This window comes from Pelophylax lessonae (genome assembly GCF_965119305.1).
Source record: "Pelophylax lessonae genome assembly, chromosome: 2".
In the NCBI taxonomy this organism is placed as follows: domain Eukaryota; kingdom Metazoa; phylum Chordata; class Amphibia; order Anura; family Ranidae; genus Pelophylax; species Pelophylax lessonae.
Window position 1 is genome coordinate 55094676 of NC_138769.1, and position 14363 is coordinate 55109038.

At 43.0% G+C, this 14363-nt stretch overlaps 1 protein-coding gene across 1 annotated transcript in view; it reads right to left on the reverse strand.

The window, feature by feature from the left end:
* The window catches only part of MORC3 (MORC family CW-type zinc finger 3), a 121553-nt gene that overhangs the window by 57748 nt on the left and 49442 nt on the right, over nucleotides 1-14363 (reverse strand). Inside the window, exons 5-6 of the mRNA XM_082246955.1 lie at nucleotides 8672-8818; nucleotides 5793-5819 (exon numbers count right to left, since the gene is read on the reverse strand). Of these exons, the coding sequence (XP_082103081.1) occupies nucleotides 5793-5819; nucleotides 8672-8818 (174 nt within the window). The remainder of the gene's footprint in view (nucleotides 1-5792; nucleotides 5820-8671; nucleotides 8819-14363) is intronic.

Below are 14363 nucleotides of genomic sequence, written 5' to 3' on the forward strand. Positions count from 1 at the left end.
TGGAGGAGCCAGGTGCCGCACCCCCTGGATGAAATTCCGCACCAAGGATTTGGTAGCTAAAGGCTTCTGAAAGAAGATTGCTAATGCTGAAACTTGACCCTTGATGGTGCTCAAGGCTAGCTTCTGCTCAACCCCTTGTTGCAAAAAGGCCAATATTCGAGACACCGAATAGGTACGTGGAGGAAATCCTAAAGATTCGCACCACGCAATATAAGTTTTCCATGTGTGATAATAGACTTTGCTGGAAGTCGCTTTCCTTGCTTTAATAAGGGTAGGAATGACTGAAGCTGACAAACCTCTGTCCTTCAGTACTTGGGTCTCAATGGCCAGGCCATTAAACCCAGCGACTGTAAAGCATGATGGTAAATTGGTCCTTGAGAACACAGACACTCCCTGAGATGAAGTTCCCACGGAACGTCTACGACTAACATGTCCAAGTCGGCCAGGCCGGCTTGAGGAGGCCAGCCTAGAATTTCTAGGACCACTGGCGCTGATTGGATCTGAACCAGGCGTCCCTAGAGGTATCTGGTCCCGACCATCCGAGAAAGTCTGGTCGTTTTCTGTTCCCACACATTTATCAGATACCTGATAGTTATCAGGAAAGGTGATCTTTTCTGGTTGAACCTCAGGGACCGAAGTCACCCGACTAGAGGCTACTTGGCCTATCTGGTCAACCAGATCCGATTCCTGTGAGGTATCGGGACTAATCTTAGGAAAAGGTAAAGGAAAAGATCTATTCAGGGAACGGTAATTACCGCTTCCTGTAGTACTTAAATGTTGGAAGGGAAGAATCGCACCGGTAGTAGTGGTTGATGCTCGATCTAATGTCCTGAATACCGGTGAAAACGTCCCCCCACCCTGAAACCGGGTGGGGGCGCACCTTCAGGCTGTGTACTCCTTTGCTTCGGGTTTGGCTGGGTTGGTCCTTTGCTTGTCCGACCAGCCCTTCTTGAACCCTCCTGGAGGAGTCTTGCCTTTCCCGCTAGTACCAGCCGGGCGCCCTTTATGGGCGGTAAAGAAAGGTCCTCGCTTGTTGCGAGGTCCCTTAGCTTTAGCAGCCTGTGGCAAAAAAGTGCTCTTGCCCCCAGTGGCATCCTTAATGATTTCATCTAGGTTGGCTCCAAATAGACGATTCCCCTGAAAGGGGAGATTTGTCAAGGTCTTCTTGGAACCTAGGTCAGCTGACCAGCATTTTAACCACAGCACACGTCTGAGGATCACCGCTGTCTTAGATGCATGCCCTAATAGGGGAGTAGTGTCCAAGGCTGCGTCACAGATAAACTGTAGCCCTTGTATAATCTGTTCCATCAAATCAGATGTCTCCTGGGGAATATCTTTTCCCCTAAGATCTTGGCGTACCATTTTCGCCCATTCCGTAAGTGTCTGGGAAACTAGACCAATAACAATTACTGGTCTAAAAGCTGACCCTATCAGAGAGAAGATGGTGCGGGACTCTGCTTCCATCTTTCGATCCACCGGATCCTTAAAGGACGAAGTGTCCTCCACTGGAATAACCATGGCTTTATTCAGCCTGGAAATAGGCGGATCCACGACTGGTGGTACCGTCCATTTCTTAATGATGGATTCCTCAAACGGATAGCGTCTAGCAATACGCTTGGAAATAGTAAAGGTACGTTTAGAATGCTCCCATTCTCCTTTAATCTGATTACCAAAACATTTAGGTACAGGAAAAGCCTTCATCGTCTTGATGGGCTTATTAGTACCAAAAGGAATCTCTGTTTCAGTTGCCTCTGCCGGTAAAGCCTCAAGTTTTAAGGTTTCCTGCACTGCCACAACTAGTGCGTCCACCAATGCTTCTTCCTGAATAATAGCAGGAGAAGAAGCGTCCTCCTCACTGTCTGAGGGGGCTTTACCTGGGATAACAGCCCTTGCAGAGGAACCTGCAACTGCCGTGACCACCTCTGAATCTGAGTCAGAGGTGTCAGATGGTATAGGGGTAGGCGGGGGTCGCTTCCTTGACCCCCGTCCCTGACAGGCCGCCTCCACCCGAGCCACCATAGACTCCAAAATTGCTGTAAATGACTCTATACTCTGTGCACCGGCGGGTCCCGTGGCCCCCTCGAGGGAAACAGGTGGGGGAATATGTGTGGCAGGGTCCATGATAACTCCAGTTACTTCCTGGATAATATAATTCAAAAATAAAACTTTTTTTTTTTTTTTTTTCGACCCCCAGCGCCACAAAAGCCCCTTAGTGTTACCTGCTAGGGATCCCTATCGATCGAGAGAGAGAGAGAGAGAGAGATAGACCCCCAGGCTCACCACTTGATGCTCAGAGTTTAACTGCAACAGGTTACAGCGCTGTCTTAACAAACAGGAAGTCTTTTGGCTGGCTGCCCAGGAAGAAAGGAGGCGGCTCCGCCCCTCTGTACGCCTTCCGGTGCCTCCCCCAAGCTCCACGAGGTGTTTGGATCACCTCAAACATGGCCGCCCCCATGCTGGAGACACGAGGCTACGCCAAAATGGCGGCTCGTGCGATCCAGCAAAAAAAATGGCGGCGGCCCGTACTGAATAGCGGTGTGCTGCAGGGCACACAACACTCTCACTGCATGGGGATATGGCGTGGTTGGCGGTACCGGCCCTGGCGGACCGCATGGCCGTTCGGGAGGCCTGCTAATAGCTGGAGATCTGATTAGGAAGGCAGTCTACATGTCCGTGGCTTCTGACTGGTAGGTAGCTTATTCTTAACCCATAAGATTCCCAGAATGCCACAGATTACATCTTTAAAACATGTATACAATTAGATTGTTAGCTCCCAAACCAAGCCTCCTGGCTTTTTGCACACAAAATCACACTCAAAGTAGGAGGATCTGTGTCATGTTGTAGGATAGAAAGGGACTCTATCTTACCATACAGAGAGGGGCCCGCGTTCACCACAAGACCCGTCAGGGGAAAAGGGGGAACATACTACTCACCATACCGGAACCAGGCGGGCACCAACTCCTGACAGTACCCCACTCCACCGGGGCGGGAGGGCTGTCGACCGATACGGACGCCGTGACTCATGGTCTTTGGCGTTTCAGCGAGACGTTTAACTCGCGTGGACAGTCCTTTAATGGGACTTTGTCGCGGCCGGCCCAGCGCGGAGCTATGGCCTGCACGCGCTCGTAGGCTGAACTGGGGTGACCACCGGATCTCAACATCCAGCCCGTCGCCCAGTTCAGCTTTCTTGCTTGAAGATCTCACAGGAACACTGGAGAAAAAAGCTGTCTAAAAAAATCCTTTAAGAAAAAATTCTTGCCAGGACCTAAGATCCCAGCAAGGTATCTAGGTCCTTACTCCTAACTAGACAGAAAATAACTGATTTGCTGATTTGCTGAGGCAGAGAGAGAGAGGATATACCCTCTGGGACTGCCCCTGGGGTGTGGCCAGAGCTTTTTAATTTCCTGTCTAGTCCTGCTCCTGTGGAGGCAACATAACCCGAAGGTGGTGTATCACCGAGGACTACGTCTGTCAATGAGCGCTAGAGAAAAATGGGCTAACTTTACTGTTTCGTTTTTTTAAACGCAGTGAAATTTATTTTTTCCAAACAAATTGCGTTTGAAAGACTGCTGCGCAAATACCACATCACAAAAAATATTGCAACTATGCCATTTTATTCTCCAGAGTCTTTAAAAAAAAAAAAAAAAAAATATATATATATATATATATATATATATATATATATATATATATATATATATATATATAGATATATATTTGGGGGTTCTAAGTCACTTTCTAGCAAAAAATACTGTTCTTAGTGTCATAAATAGGCCTGGTCCTTAAGTGGTTAAAGAAGCTGGCTCCCAGGTTTGGCGCGCATTTAGCATATGGTTAGTGTGGGGACAGGTCTGACAGGGACAACGTACAGCGGTAGAAATAGGTTCCAGACAAATAGGGACATGCCATCTTATCTGGAAGCCTCCCCATTCGGGCAAGGACCAGCCAGGCCACATTGTGCACATCAAGAAATACGACGTTGGCCCCTCTGAGATCTGCTCTGCTACACAACACTGTTGCATCCTGCGAGTGTTCCCAGTTGGGTGTACTCCCACCGGGCTTGTTGTGAATTGCAAACTTTAATACAAAGTTCTGTTTTTTGCAACCAGACTCTGTTTACTGCTGCTGCAACTCCCCACAAGGTGCTTTTTAAACACCCCTCTGGCTGCTATACCAGCTGGGAGTATGTAAACATTTGTCAAGTCTACTGTTGGCTTTTAAAGAGGAAGTAAACCCTCCTCTGACACTTTTACCTATAGGTAAGCCTATGATAAGACTTACCTATAGGTACTGTAAATATCTCCTAAACATGTACCGTTTAGGAGATATTTACCTTACATGTAGCCAGTGACGTCACTGGCGCATGCGCTCTGAAGGAACAGCCGCTGGTGCCGTTTCTTCAGAGCCCCGTGCCGTGACTGTCAGCTCCCGCACGCGTGACGTCACCGCGGCTCCGGCCAATCAGATGGCCGGATGCCACGATCCTGGAAGACTGGACATGTCGCCGTCATACAGGTAAGCGGGCAGCACGGCGGGGGCTCGTTCTAAGGTAAGTATTTCATAATGAGCTAGTATGCGATGCATACTAGCTCATTATGTGTTTCTCTTACAGGTTGCAAAAAAAAAAAGTTGTATGGGTTTACAACCTCTTTAAGTGGAACTATGAAGCTGCTTGATCACTTCAACAACTGTCACAATGTGTAGAAACCCCCTGCATGAATATTCGGCTCTGCTGTCCCACCTGCAGAAAATGCAGATAGTGATATTGAGGATGAGGAAACTATGACCAACTACAGAAAACCATCCAATATATGCATTAGATCCACAAGGATACCCCCGACTGGCCTTTTTCTGGCTTATGTGCAAAGAGATCTAGAGAAAATAAATTGGAATTGGCGGGGTCTTCATTTAAACAAGGAAGAAAGGGAAGAAAGGAAAGAAAGGAAAGTCCTGAGAGGACTAGAAAAGGCAATTAACCTGGAGATTAAGGGAATCGGCAAGGGCAGGAATGTAGTATTATTGATCAAAACAATGTATGAAAAGGAGGTCATGCGACAGCTAAAATATCTAACTACCTATAAAAAACAACTAATCCATTCCCTGCCCTGGTGGATGCTCTTAATAGCAGGCATAAACTGACCTTTAAAGTGGGATGGATTTCTAAAAAGGAATTTGATTTGATTGTTAAAGAATTTAATATGCCAACATTTTATATAATCCCGAAGCTGCATAAATGTCTAACTCACTCCCCAGGCAGTCCAATTGTGTCCGCTATAAAGGGTGCTTTAGAGCAAGTGGGCAAATAAATGCACTGATCAAAGAACTGGTCTGTAAACTTCCCTCCTTCGTACAAGATACTAGAGATGTCCTCCTGAGACAAGTACACGTAGTTCTACCAAAAGGAGCTCTTCTAGTGGGGATAGACGTTGAGTCGCTATATACATTGATCCTACATGAATTGGGATTGCGGGGAGTCTCACATTTCCTTGAACTCAAATGTCTTCAATTTGGAGCCCATAATGAATTCATTACTGAAACTTTGGAATTTATGTTAAACCATAATTTCTTCCAGTTCTTGGGAACAAATTACCAATAATCAAGTGGCACCTCTATGGATGCACCCAGGGCCCCAGCCTATGCATGCTTGCACCTGGGCCTTTGGGAAGAGGAAGTGGTCTACCAGTCCTCTCTGTACCTCGGCCAGTCTTCTGTGATTTATGTCCATCAGTGAACAGCTATTTACCTTTATGCAAAAACTTAACAATAGGAATATCAAATTGACTTATACCTACCATGCACCATCCCTGTCTTTTATGGACCTATTGATTAATGTGAAAGACAACAGATTACCAAGACTTTTCAAAAAGAAACCGTAGCAAACACGGTATTACAGGCCAGGAGTCATCATCCTGACTCTCTGATTCGTTGAATACCAGCGAGACAGTTTCTCTGCATTAGGAGGAACTGTTCACAAACAGCAGACTTCCGAGAGGACGCCACCGATATGTACGAACGATTCAGAGAGAGAGGATATTCTCACAAATATATCAGGAAAGCAAAAAAACGGGAAATATGAATCAGGAACTTTTAAATACCAAAAAGATGTTCATCACAAGATCAGCACACCCCTGGCCCAGTGAGAATCATTACTAGGTACGGATCCTAATGGAACCAGGTTAGATCTGTTCTGACCCAACATTGGCATATAATCCCCCTACTAGGTGAAATTGTGGGTCTATGCTCACTTATGGTGGCTCGAAGAGGCAAAAATCTGAAGAATAACCTGGTCCATTTGGAGTTCTGTAGAACACCCAATACAAACTGGCTCGCAACCCTTAGAACTCTGTGCGACATACACCCTTGTGGACGTTGTCTAATATGATAAAACAGATGTGTTCATGGATTCAGATGGGGTTTAGAATTCACCAATTTATTAACTGTTTAACCACCCCTCTGGTGTATACAGTGCATCTGGAAAGTATTCACAGCACTTCACTTTTTTCACACTTTATGTTACAGCCTTATTCCAAAATGGATTAAATTAAATATTTTCCTCAAACTTCTACAAAAAATACCCCATAATGACAACGTGAAAGAAGTTTGTTTAAAATCTTTGCAAATTGAATACACTGTCACTGTCCCTACCTGGCATATCCCATTCAGATTGGCTACCTGTACCCCTCCTGAGGTGTATGTGTGCTTGTGAGTATAGACAGGTGTTGCAAGCAGCTGCAAGGCCTACTATGACCACGTTGTCAGTTTTAATTTTTTGAAGTGGTGGAGGGGTTTTCTTACTGGAATTTTGTATATACTGTATGTATAAATAAAGCTGTGTATTTTTTTTAACTAATACCAGTTGATTCCTCATTTAAGACTTTTCTTGAGGGTCTTTAATCCGCTTATACATCTGCTGTCTCACCTGCAGGCCCAGTGGAGTCATGGTGGTAGTCACTGGATAGGGTAGAGGGAGCTAAACAAACCTCTTTTGGTTGATTCTCCCTCTTGTGAATGGACCATGAAGCGAAATGTATGTCACTTCCTGGTCCTGCACTGTCATTCCCCGGGATTGCTGCCACGGGAAGCAGTTAATGGAACATATTCTGTGTTCTATTAGCTAAAATGGAGTACAGGGTAGACATACAATGCTTCCAGTTCCAGCTACGTGATAGCAATTAAGAGAAGTGCAAAGTTTAAAAAAAAAAAAAAATGCTTAGGATACCCTGTTAAGGGAATTTGTACCCAAGTGTCCGTCAACTATTCTCTCTCTCGTGATCTGTTTTTGGTTAAATACATAAGAAAAAAAAACTTAAAAACACAGGAATAAAAAACAAAAAACAAATCACAAAGTTTAAATAGAAACAACCCCCCCCCCCCCGAAACAAAATTGTAAAGCCCCTCCACTCTCACACATGAACGCAAATAAATGCCAAGTACACCTACGTATAAAAACAATGATCGTGCACACATCCGACATCGCCACAATAATTCTAAAAGCATCATTAGTTCTAAATGGATGACCTGTTTAGGGGTTAAAAATCATTACCTATAGACTTTTTTTTTAAGGTATTGTAGTTTTTTGCCATTTTTTTTGCATGCACGCAAATGTTAAGGCTTAAAGTGATTGTAAAGCCTCCCTTTTTAATAAAACAAACAACCATGTTATACTTACCTGCTCTGCGCAGTTTGCAGAGAGTAGACAAGATCCTCCTCTTATCGGGTCCCTCTTTGGCACTCCTGGCCCCTCCCTCCTGCTGAGTGCATCCACAGCAAGCAGCTTGCTATGAGGACACCCGAGTCACAGCTCCGTGACCATTCATACACGGAGCCGCGACCCAGCCCTTCCCCCTCTCTCTCCTCTCTCCTGATTGGCTGGCCACGCTATTGTCTCAGCTATTGAGGGGCATCCCCGGCAGCTTAGACACTCCTGCAAAATTGCTGGATAAAGACAGCTCAGGTAAGTATTTTTTTTTTGGGGGGGGGGGGGTGTCTGCTGCACACGGGTTTTTTTATTCTTAATGCATAGCATGTATTAAGATTAAAAAAACTTCTGCTTTTATAATCCCTTTAAAATATTTGGTATCTACTCACTCCAAAAAGCTTTCTCTTTTATATTTTACCAAAAATTGAGGTCATATAATTGTTTGTGTCCTCCAAATTAACTTTAGTGTGTTTTTTTTTTTTTTTTTTTTACAGAAAATATGCGTTTGATAAACAGTTGCGCCAATATTTGACATAAATAACTACCATCACTTTATTCTCCAGGGTCTCTTTCAGAAAATGTGTTTTGAACTAATCTTCAGGCTTGAAACTTCCATTTTAACATATTTGCAAAAATGGCTCTGGCAGCAAAAAGGGATGAACAGACAATAACTTTCCCCATTCAAAGCAAAGGACCAATCAAACTTTTTATACTTGCAGCATTCGTAAAGAGATAAGACATGGAGAAATGTGTATGTATTGGCAAGATCTCCCAAGTTGGTTAACCCCAGACAAAAATGTAAACCTCTCCTTAAATAGCACAATTAAATACCAAAATTTCTTGATTATGTTTGTTTTACCAGCAACAGGACAAACATTTTTTTTTATCCTAGCTAGTTTTAGTTTACTCAGGTTTCTAGTCAATGTTTATAAAGTGGACTACATTACTAAATTATTTACACCAAGGCTTTACCTTCTTAGGTTCCAGATAATGATCCTTGTTCCTTTTTTGCCTTTAATGGCTTCAAGCTCAGCCAAAAGTTCACTTTGAGTTTTCAGGAGAGAGTGCGTCAGGATCGCTCTCAGATTAGCATCAGAGTCTTGCGTCTTCACCAACTGCTGTAAGGAGAGTTAAGGGAACTCACAGAGAACATGTATTTTTAATTGAAATGGTGTATGCCACAAAACTTCGGATGTCAGAAATCCCATTCAGTGTTCTCCCGGGAGCCTCCAATCCAAGGCCATTTGTTTACCCAGGTCCAGCTTAGAGGAAATGGCTCTCCCTGCCACCCGTACCAGCAATGCAAAAATACACTAAATAGCCAAAAGTTTGCAGGCACCTATTTAACCACTTGCCGACCACTGCCCGACTATATACGGCGGCGGTCAGCCCCTCCCAGGCAAAGTGACGTACCAGTACGTCACTAGCCTGGGAGCGAATAGGGGGCGAGCGCGGGCCGCTGGAGGCGCTTCCCCCCCCGCTCGTACCCGAAGAAGCCGGCGCGTGTGACCGGCAGACCCGATGTCCCCCGGTCACTCGCGATCGTCGAGTGGAGAGGGAGAAAGGCAGGCGGCTAATGTAAACAAAGCCGCCTGTCACTCTCCCCTGTGTAAAAGCACTGATCACTCGGTCCTGCTATGTAGGACCGTTGATCTGTGCTGTTACACACAAAGCCACATCCAATCACAGTAAGAAACACGCCCCTATGGACACACTTAACCCCTTCCATCCCAGTTTCATTTTTACAGTAACAGTGTATATGTATATCACCGATTACTGTAGTAATGTCACTGGTACCCCCAAAAGTGTCAAAAATGTCAATCAAGGGTCCGATCTGTCCGCCACATTGTCGCAGTACCGAAAAAAAAAAAAAAAAAAAAAATCGCAGATTGCCGCCATTACTCGTTAAAAAAAGACAAAAATCTTTCCCTTAGTTAGTAAACGCAATAACTTTGGCGCAAACCAATCAAAATAAGCTTTTTGCGATTTTTTTTACCAAACATATGTAGCAGAAAACAAATTGGCCTAAAATGTTAAAAAAAATTTAGATTTTTACATTTTTTTGGGAATTTCATATTAAAAAATTTGAAAAATATTGTTATTTTTGCAAAATTGTCGCTCTTTTTTTGTTTATAGCGCATGATCAAAAAATCGCACAGGTGATCAAATACCACCAAAAGAAAGCTCTGTTTGTGGGGAAAAAGGACGTCAATTTTATTTGGGAACAGCGTCGCACGCAAACGCAATTGTCCGTTAACGTCACGCAGTGCCGAATCGCAAAATAGGCCCTGGTCAGGAAGGGGGTAAAATCTTCCGGGGCTTAAGTGGTTAACACTTATAACATTGTTGCCTATTCTGTTCCCAAACCATGGGTCTTGATCTAGATTTGACTTCCCTTAGCATTTAACCCCTTCCCCCGTAAGGGGAAAACAAATGTTAATGCCTAAGCACAATTTTCCAATTTTGACATGTGTTCGTAAAATTGTACATATCACCACCACTACTTTGTGTATCCAGGTGGATTATACCTTATCCTTTTCAGGACAAATTGGGCTTTATTTTGGTGGTAAATGGTAACCGATATCTCCTGTTATTTTTCTATTAAAAGAAACATTTGCCCAAAATTGTAAAAAAACTAAAACAAAAACATTTAATTAATTTAGCTGTACAGTAGATATAAAAAGTCTACACACCCGTTAAAATGTCAGGTTTCTGTGATGTAAAAAAATGACAAATACAGAACTTTTTCCACCTTTTAATGTGACCTCTAAACTGTACAACTCAGTTGAACAACAAACTAAAATCTTTTAGGTTGAGGGAAGTAAACATAATTAAAATATGGCTGCATAAGTGTGCACACCCTTAAACTAATACTTTGCTGAAGCACTTTGATTTTATTACAGCATTCAGTCTTTTTGGGTAGGAGTCTATCAGCATGGCACATCTTGACTTGGCAATATTTGTCCACTCTTCTTTGCAAAAACACTCCAAATCTGTCAGATTGCGAGGGCATCTCCTGTGCACAGCCTTCTTCAGATCACCCCACAGATTTTCAATCAAATTCAGGTCTGGGCAATTACAAAACTTTAATCTTCTTCTGGTGAAGCCATTCCTTTATTGATTGGATGTATGTTTTAGGTCGGTGTGATGCTCAAAAATGAAGTTCCTCTTTATGTTCAGCTTTCTAGCAGAAGCCTGAAGGATTTGTGCCAATGTTTACTGGTATTTGGAACAGGTCGTAATTCCCTTTACCTTGACTAAGGCCCATGTTCCAGCTGAAGAAAAAAGCCCCAAAGCATGATGCTGCCACCACCATGCTTCACTGTGGGTATGGTGTCCTTTTAGTGATGTGCAGTTTTTTTGCACCTAAAATCTTTTGGAATTATAGCCAAAAAGTTTAAACTTGGTTTCATCAGACCATAACACATTTTCCCACATACTTTTGACTTCAGATGCGTTTTTGAAAAATTTAGCCTGGCTTGGATGTTTTTCTTCGTGGGAAAAGGCTTCCGCCTGGATACTCTACCCCACAGCCCAGACACATGAAAAATTCGGGAGATTGTTGTCACATGTACCACACAATCAGTACTTGCCAGATATTCCTGAAGCTCCTTTAATGTTGCTGTAGGCCTCTTAGCAGCCTCCCTAACCTGTTTTCTTCGTCTTTTCATCAATTTTGGAGGGACATCTTCTTGGTAATGTCACTGTTGTGCCATATTTTCTCCACTTGATGACTGTCTTCACTGTGTTCCATGGTATATCTAATGCCTTGGAAATTCTTTTGTACCCTTCTCCTGACTAAAAATAATATTCCCCACGGACACACTTTCATGGAACTGTCTATAATGATGTTGGGTGCTGTAATGACCACAGGCTGGAAACCACAGATAATCTGAATGAAGAAATGTCATCAGCACACCAAGGATTCCTCAGAAGGGTCCAAAGCTTTATTCGTGTGGTCACATGGTACAAATATGGCAACGCTTCAGAATCACGCAGGGCCCCTTCTTCAGGCAAGTGACTAATACCTTTTTACAAAGAGATCACTCTGATGCTTTGGAAGTTCTCTGTAGACCATGGCTTTTTGTTGTAGGATGCGACTAAGAAAATGTCAGGAAAGACCTACTAGAACCGCTGAATTTTATTTGGGGTTAATCAGAGGCACTTTAGATGGCAGGTGTGTATGGACCCCTATTTAACATGAGTTTGAATGGGATTGCTTAATTCTGAACACAGCTCCATCCCCAGCAGTTATACGAGGGTGTGCACACTTATGCAACCACATTTTAGTTTTTTTATCCCCCCCCCCCCCTTAAAAGATTTTAGTTTTTCAATACAGTTGTACAGTTTATAGGTCACATTAAAGATGGAAAAAGTTCTGAAATTATTTATCTTCGTCTCATCTTTTTACATCACAGAAAGCTGACATTTTAACAGGGGCGTGTAGACTTTTTATACCCACTGTATATTTCTTGCTATTACCAAAACTTACCACAAAAGAACCACCCAAAATAAATTCTTCTGATCCTTAAGATTGCAGTGATACCACATATGTGTATGTTGGTTGTTTTTAGTTAGTTAGTTGTTTTTACCTGTAGTAGAGCCCGGAAACAATGGTGCACAATATTGCATATTTTGTTTTTATCCTGCCTAAAGACGGACAATTTTTTTTTTTTTTTTTTTAATTCAACCCAAAATAAGCTGACCATGACCTTTGAACCTGACTTTGACCCCAACCCTGGCTAACCTTGATCTTATTTTTTTCTTTATATATAATTATATACATATGCGCATCCCCACAGAAAAACACCCATTTACGTGAGGCTACATACAGCTGCAAGAAAAAGTATGTGAACTCTTTGGAAAAATGTGATCTGATCATCATCTAAGTCACAACAATAGACAATCACAGTCTGCTTAAATAACACACAAAGAATGAAATGTTGCCATGTTTTTATTGAACACACCATGTAAACATTCACAGTGTAGGTGGAAAAAGTATGTGAACCCTTGGATTTAATAACTGGTTGAACCTCCTTTGGCAGCAATAACTTCAATCAAACGTTTCCTGTAGTTGCAGATCAGACGTGCACAACGGTCAGGAGTAATTCTTGACCATTCCCCTTTACAGAACTGTTTCAGTTCAGCAATATTCTTGGGATGTCTGGTGTGAATCGCTTTCTTGAGGTCATGCCACAGCATCTCAAACGGGTTGAGGTCAGGACTCTGACTGGGCCACTTCAGAAGGCATATTTTCTTCTGTTTAAGCCATTCTGTTGTCGATTTACTTCTATGCTTTGGGTCATCGTCCTGTTGCAACACCCATCTTCTGTTGAGCTTCAGCTGGTAGACAGATGGCCTTAAGTTCTCCTGCAAAATGTCTTGATAAACTTGGGAATTAATTTTTCCTTCGATGATAGCAATCTGTCCAGGCCCTGATGCAGCAAAGCAGCCCCAAACCATGATACCCCCACCACCATACTTCACAGTTGGGATGAGGTTTTGATGTTGGTTAGCTGTGCCTCTTTCACCACACATAGTGTTGTGTGTTTCTTCCAAAAATCTCAACTTTGGTTTCATCTGTCCACAGAATATTTTGCCAGTACTGCTGTGGAACATCCAGGTGCTCTTGTGCAAACTGTAAGGCTCCATTCACACCTGGGCGTTTTCAGCTCCAAAAACGCTCAAAAGAAACGCTTCCGAAACGCCCAACAAGTAAAGCCCCATTCATTTAAATGGCCCCTGTTCACATCTGAGCGTTTTGCAAAACGCCTGTAGCTGAAAAAAGTACATGAGCTTCTTTTTGGGCTGATTACCAGCGTTTTTGATAGATGTCAATGAAAAACGCCTGAAAAAATCGCGGTAAAATCGCGGTAAAAAACGCTACGCTCAAGTGTGAATGCAGCCTAAATGGGCAGCAATGTTTTGTTTGGACAGCAGTGGCTTCCTCTGTGGTATCCTCCCATGAAAACCTTTCTTATTCAGTGTTTTACGTATTGTAGATTTGCTAACAGGGATGTTAGCATTTGCCAATGACTTTTGTAAGTCTTTAGCTGACACTCTAGGATTCTTCACCTCATTGAGCAGTCTGCGCTGTGCTCTTGCAGTCATCTTTACAGGATGGCCACTCCTAGGGAGAGTAGCAGCAGTGCTGAACTTTCTCCATTTATAGACAATTTGTCTTACCGTGGACTGATGAACAGCAAAGCTTTTGGAGATACTTTTATAACCCTTTCCAGCTTTATGCAAGTCAACAATTCTTAATCGTAGGTCTTCTGAGAGCTCTTTTGAGAAAGACATCATTTACATCAGGCAATACTTCTTGTGAAAATCAAACCCAGAACTGGTGTGTTTTTTATAGGGCGGGGCAGCTGTAACCAACACCTCCAATCTCATCTCATTGATTGGACTCCAGTTGGCTGACATCTCACTCCAATTAGCTCTGGGAGGGGTCATTAGTCAAGGGGTTCACATACTTTTTCCACCTGCACTGTGAATTTTTACATGGTGTGATCAATAAAAACATGGCAACATTTCATTCTGTGTGTGTTATTAGTTTAAGCAGACTGTGATTGTGTATTGTTGTGACTTCGATGATGATCAGATCACATTTTATGACCAATTTGTGCAGAAATCCATATCATTCCAGGTTCACATACTTTTT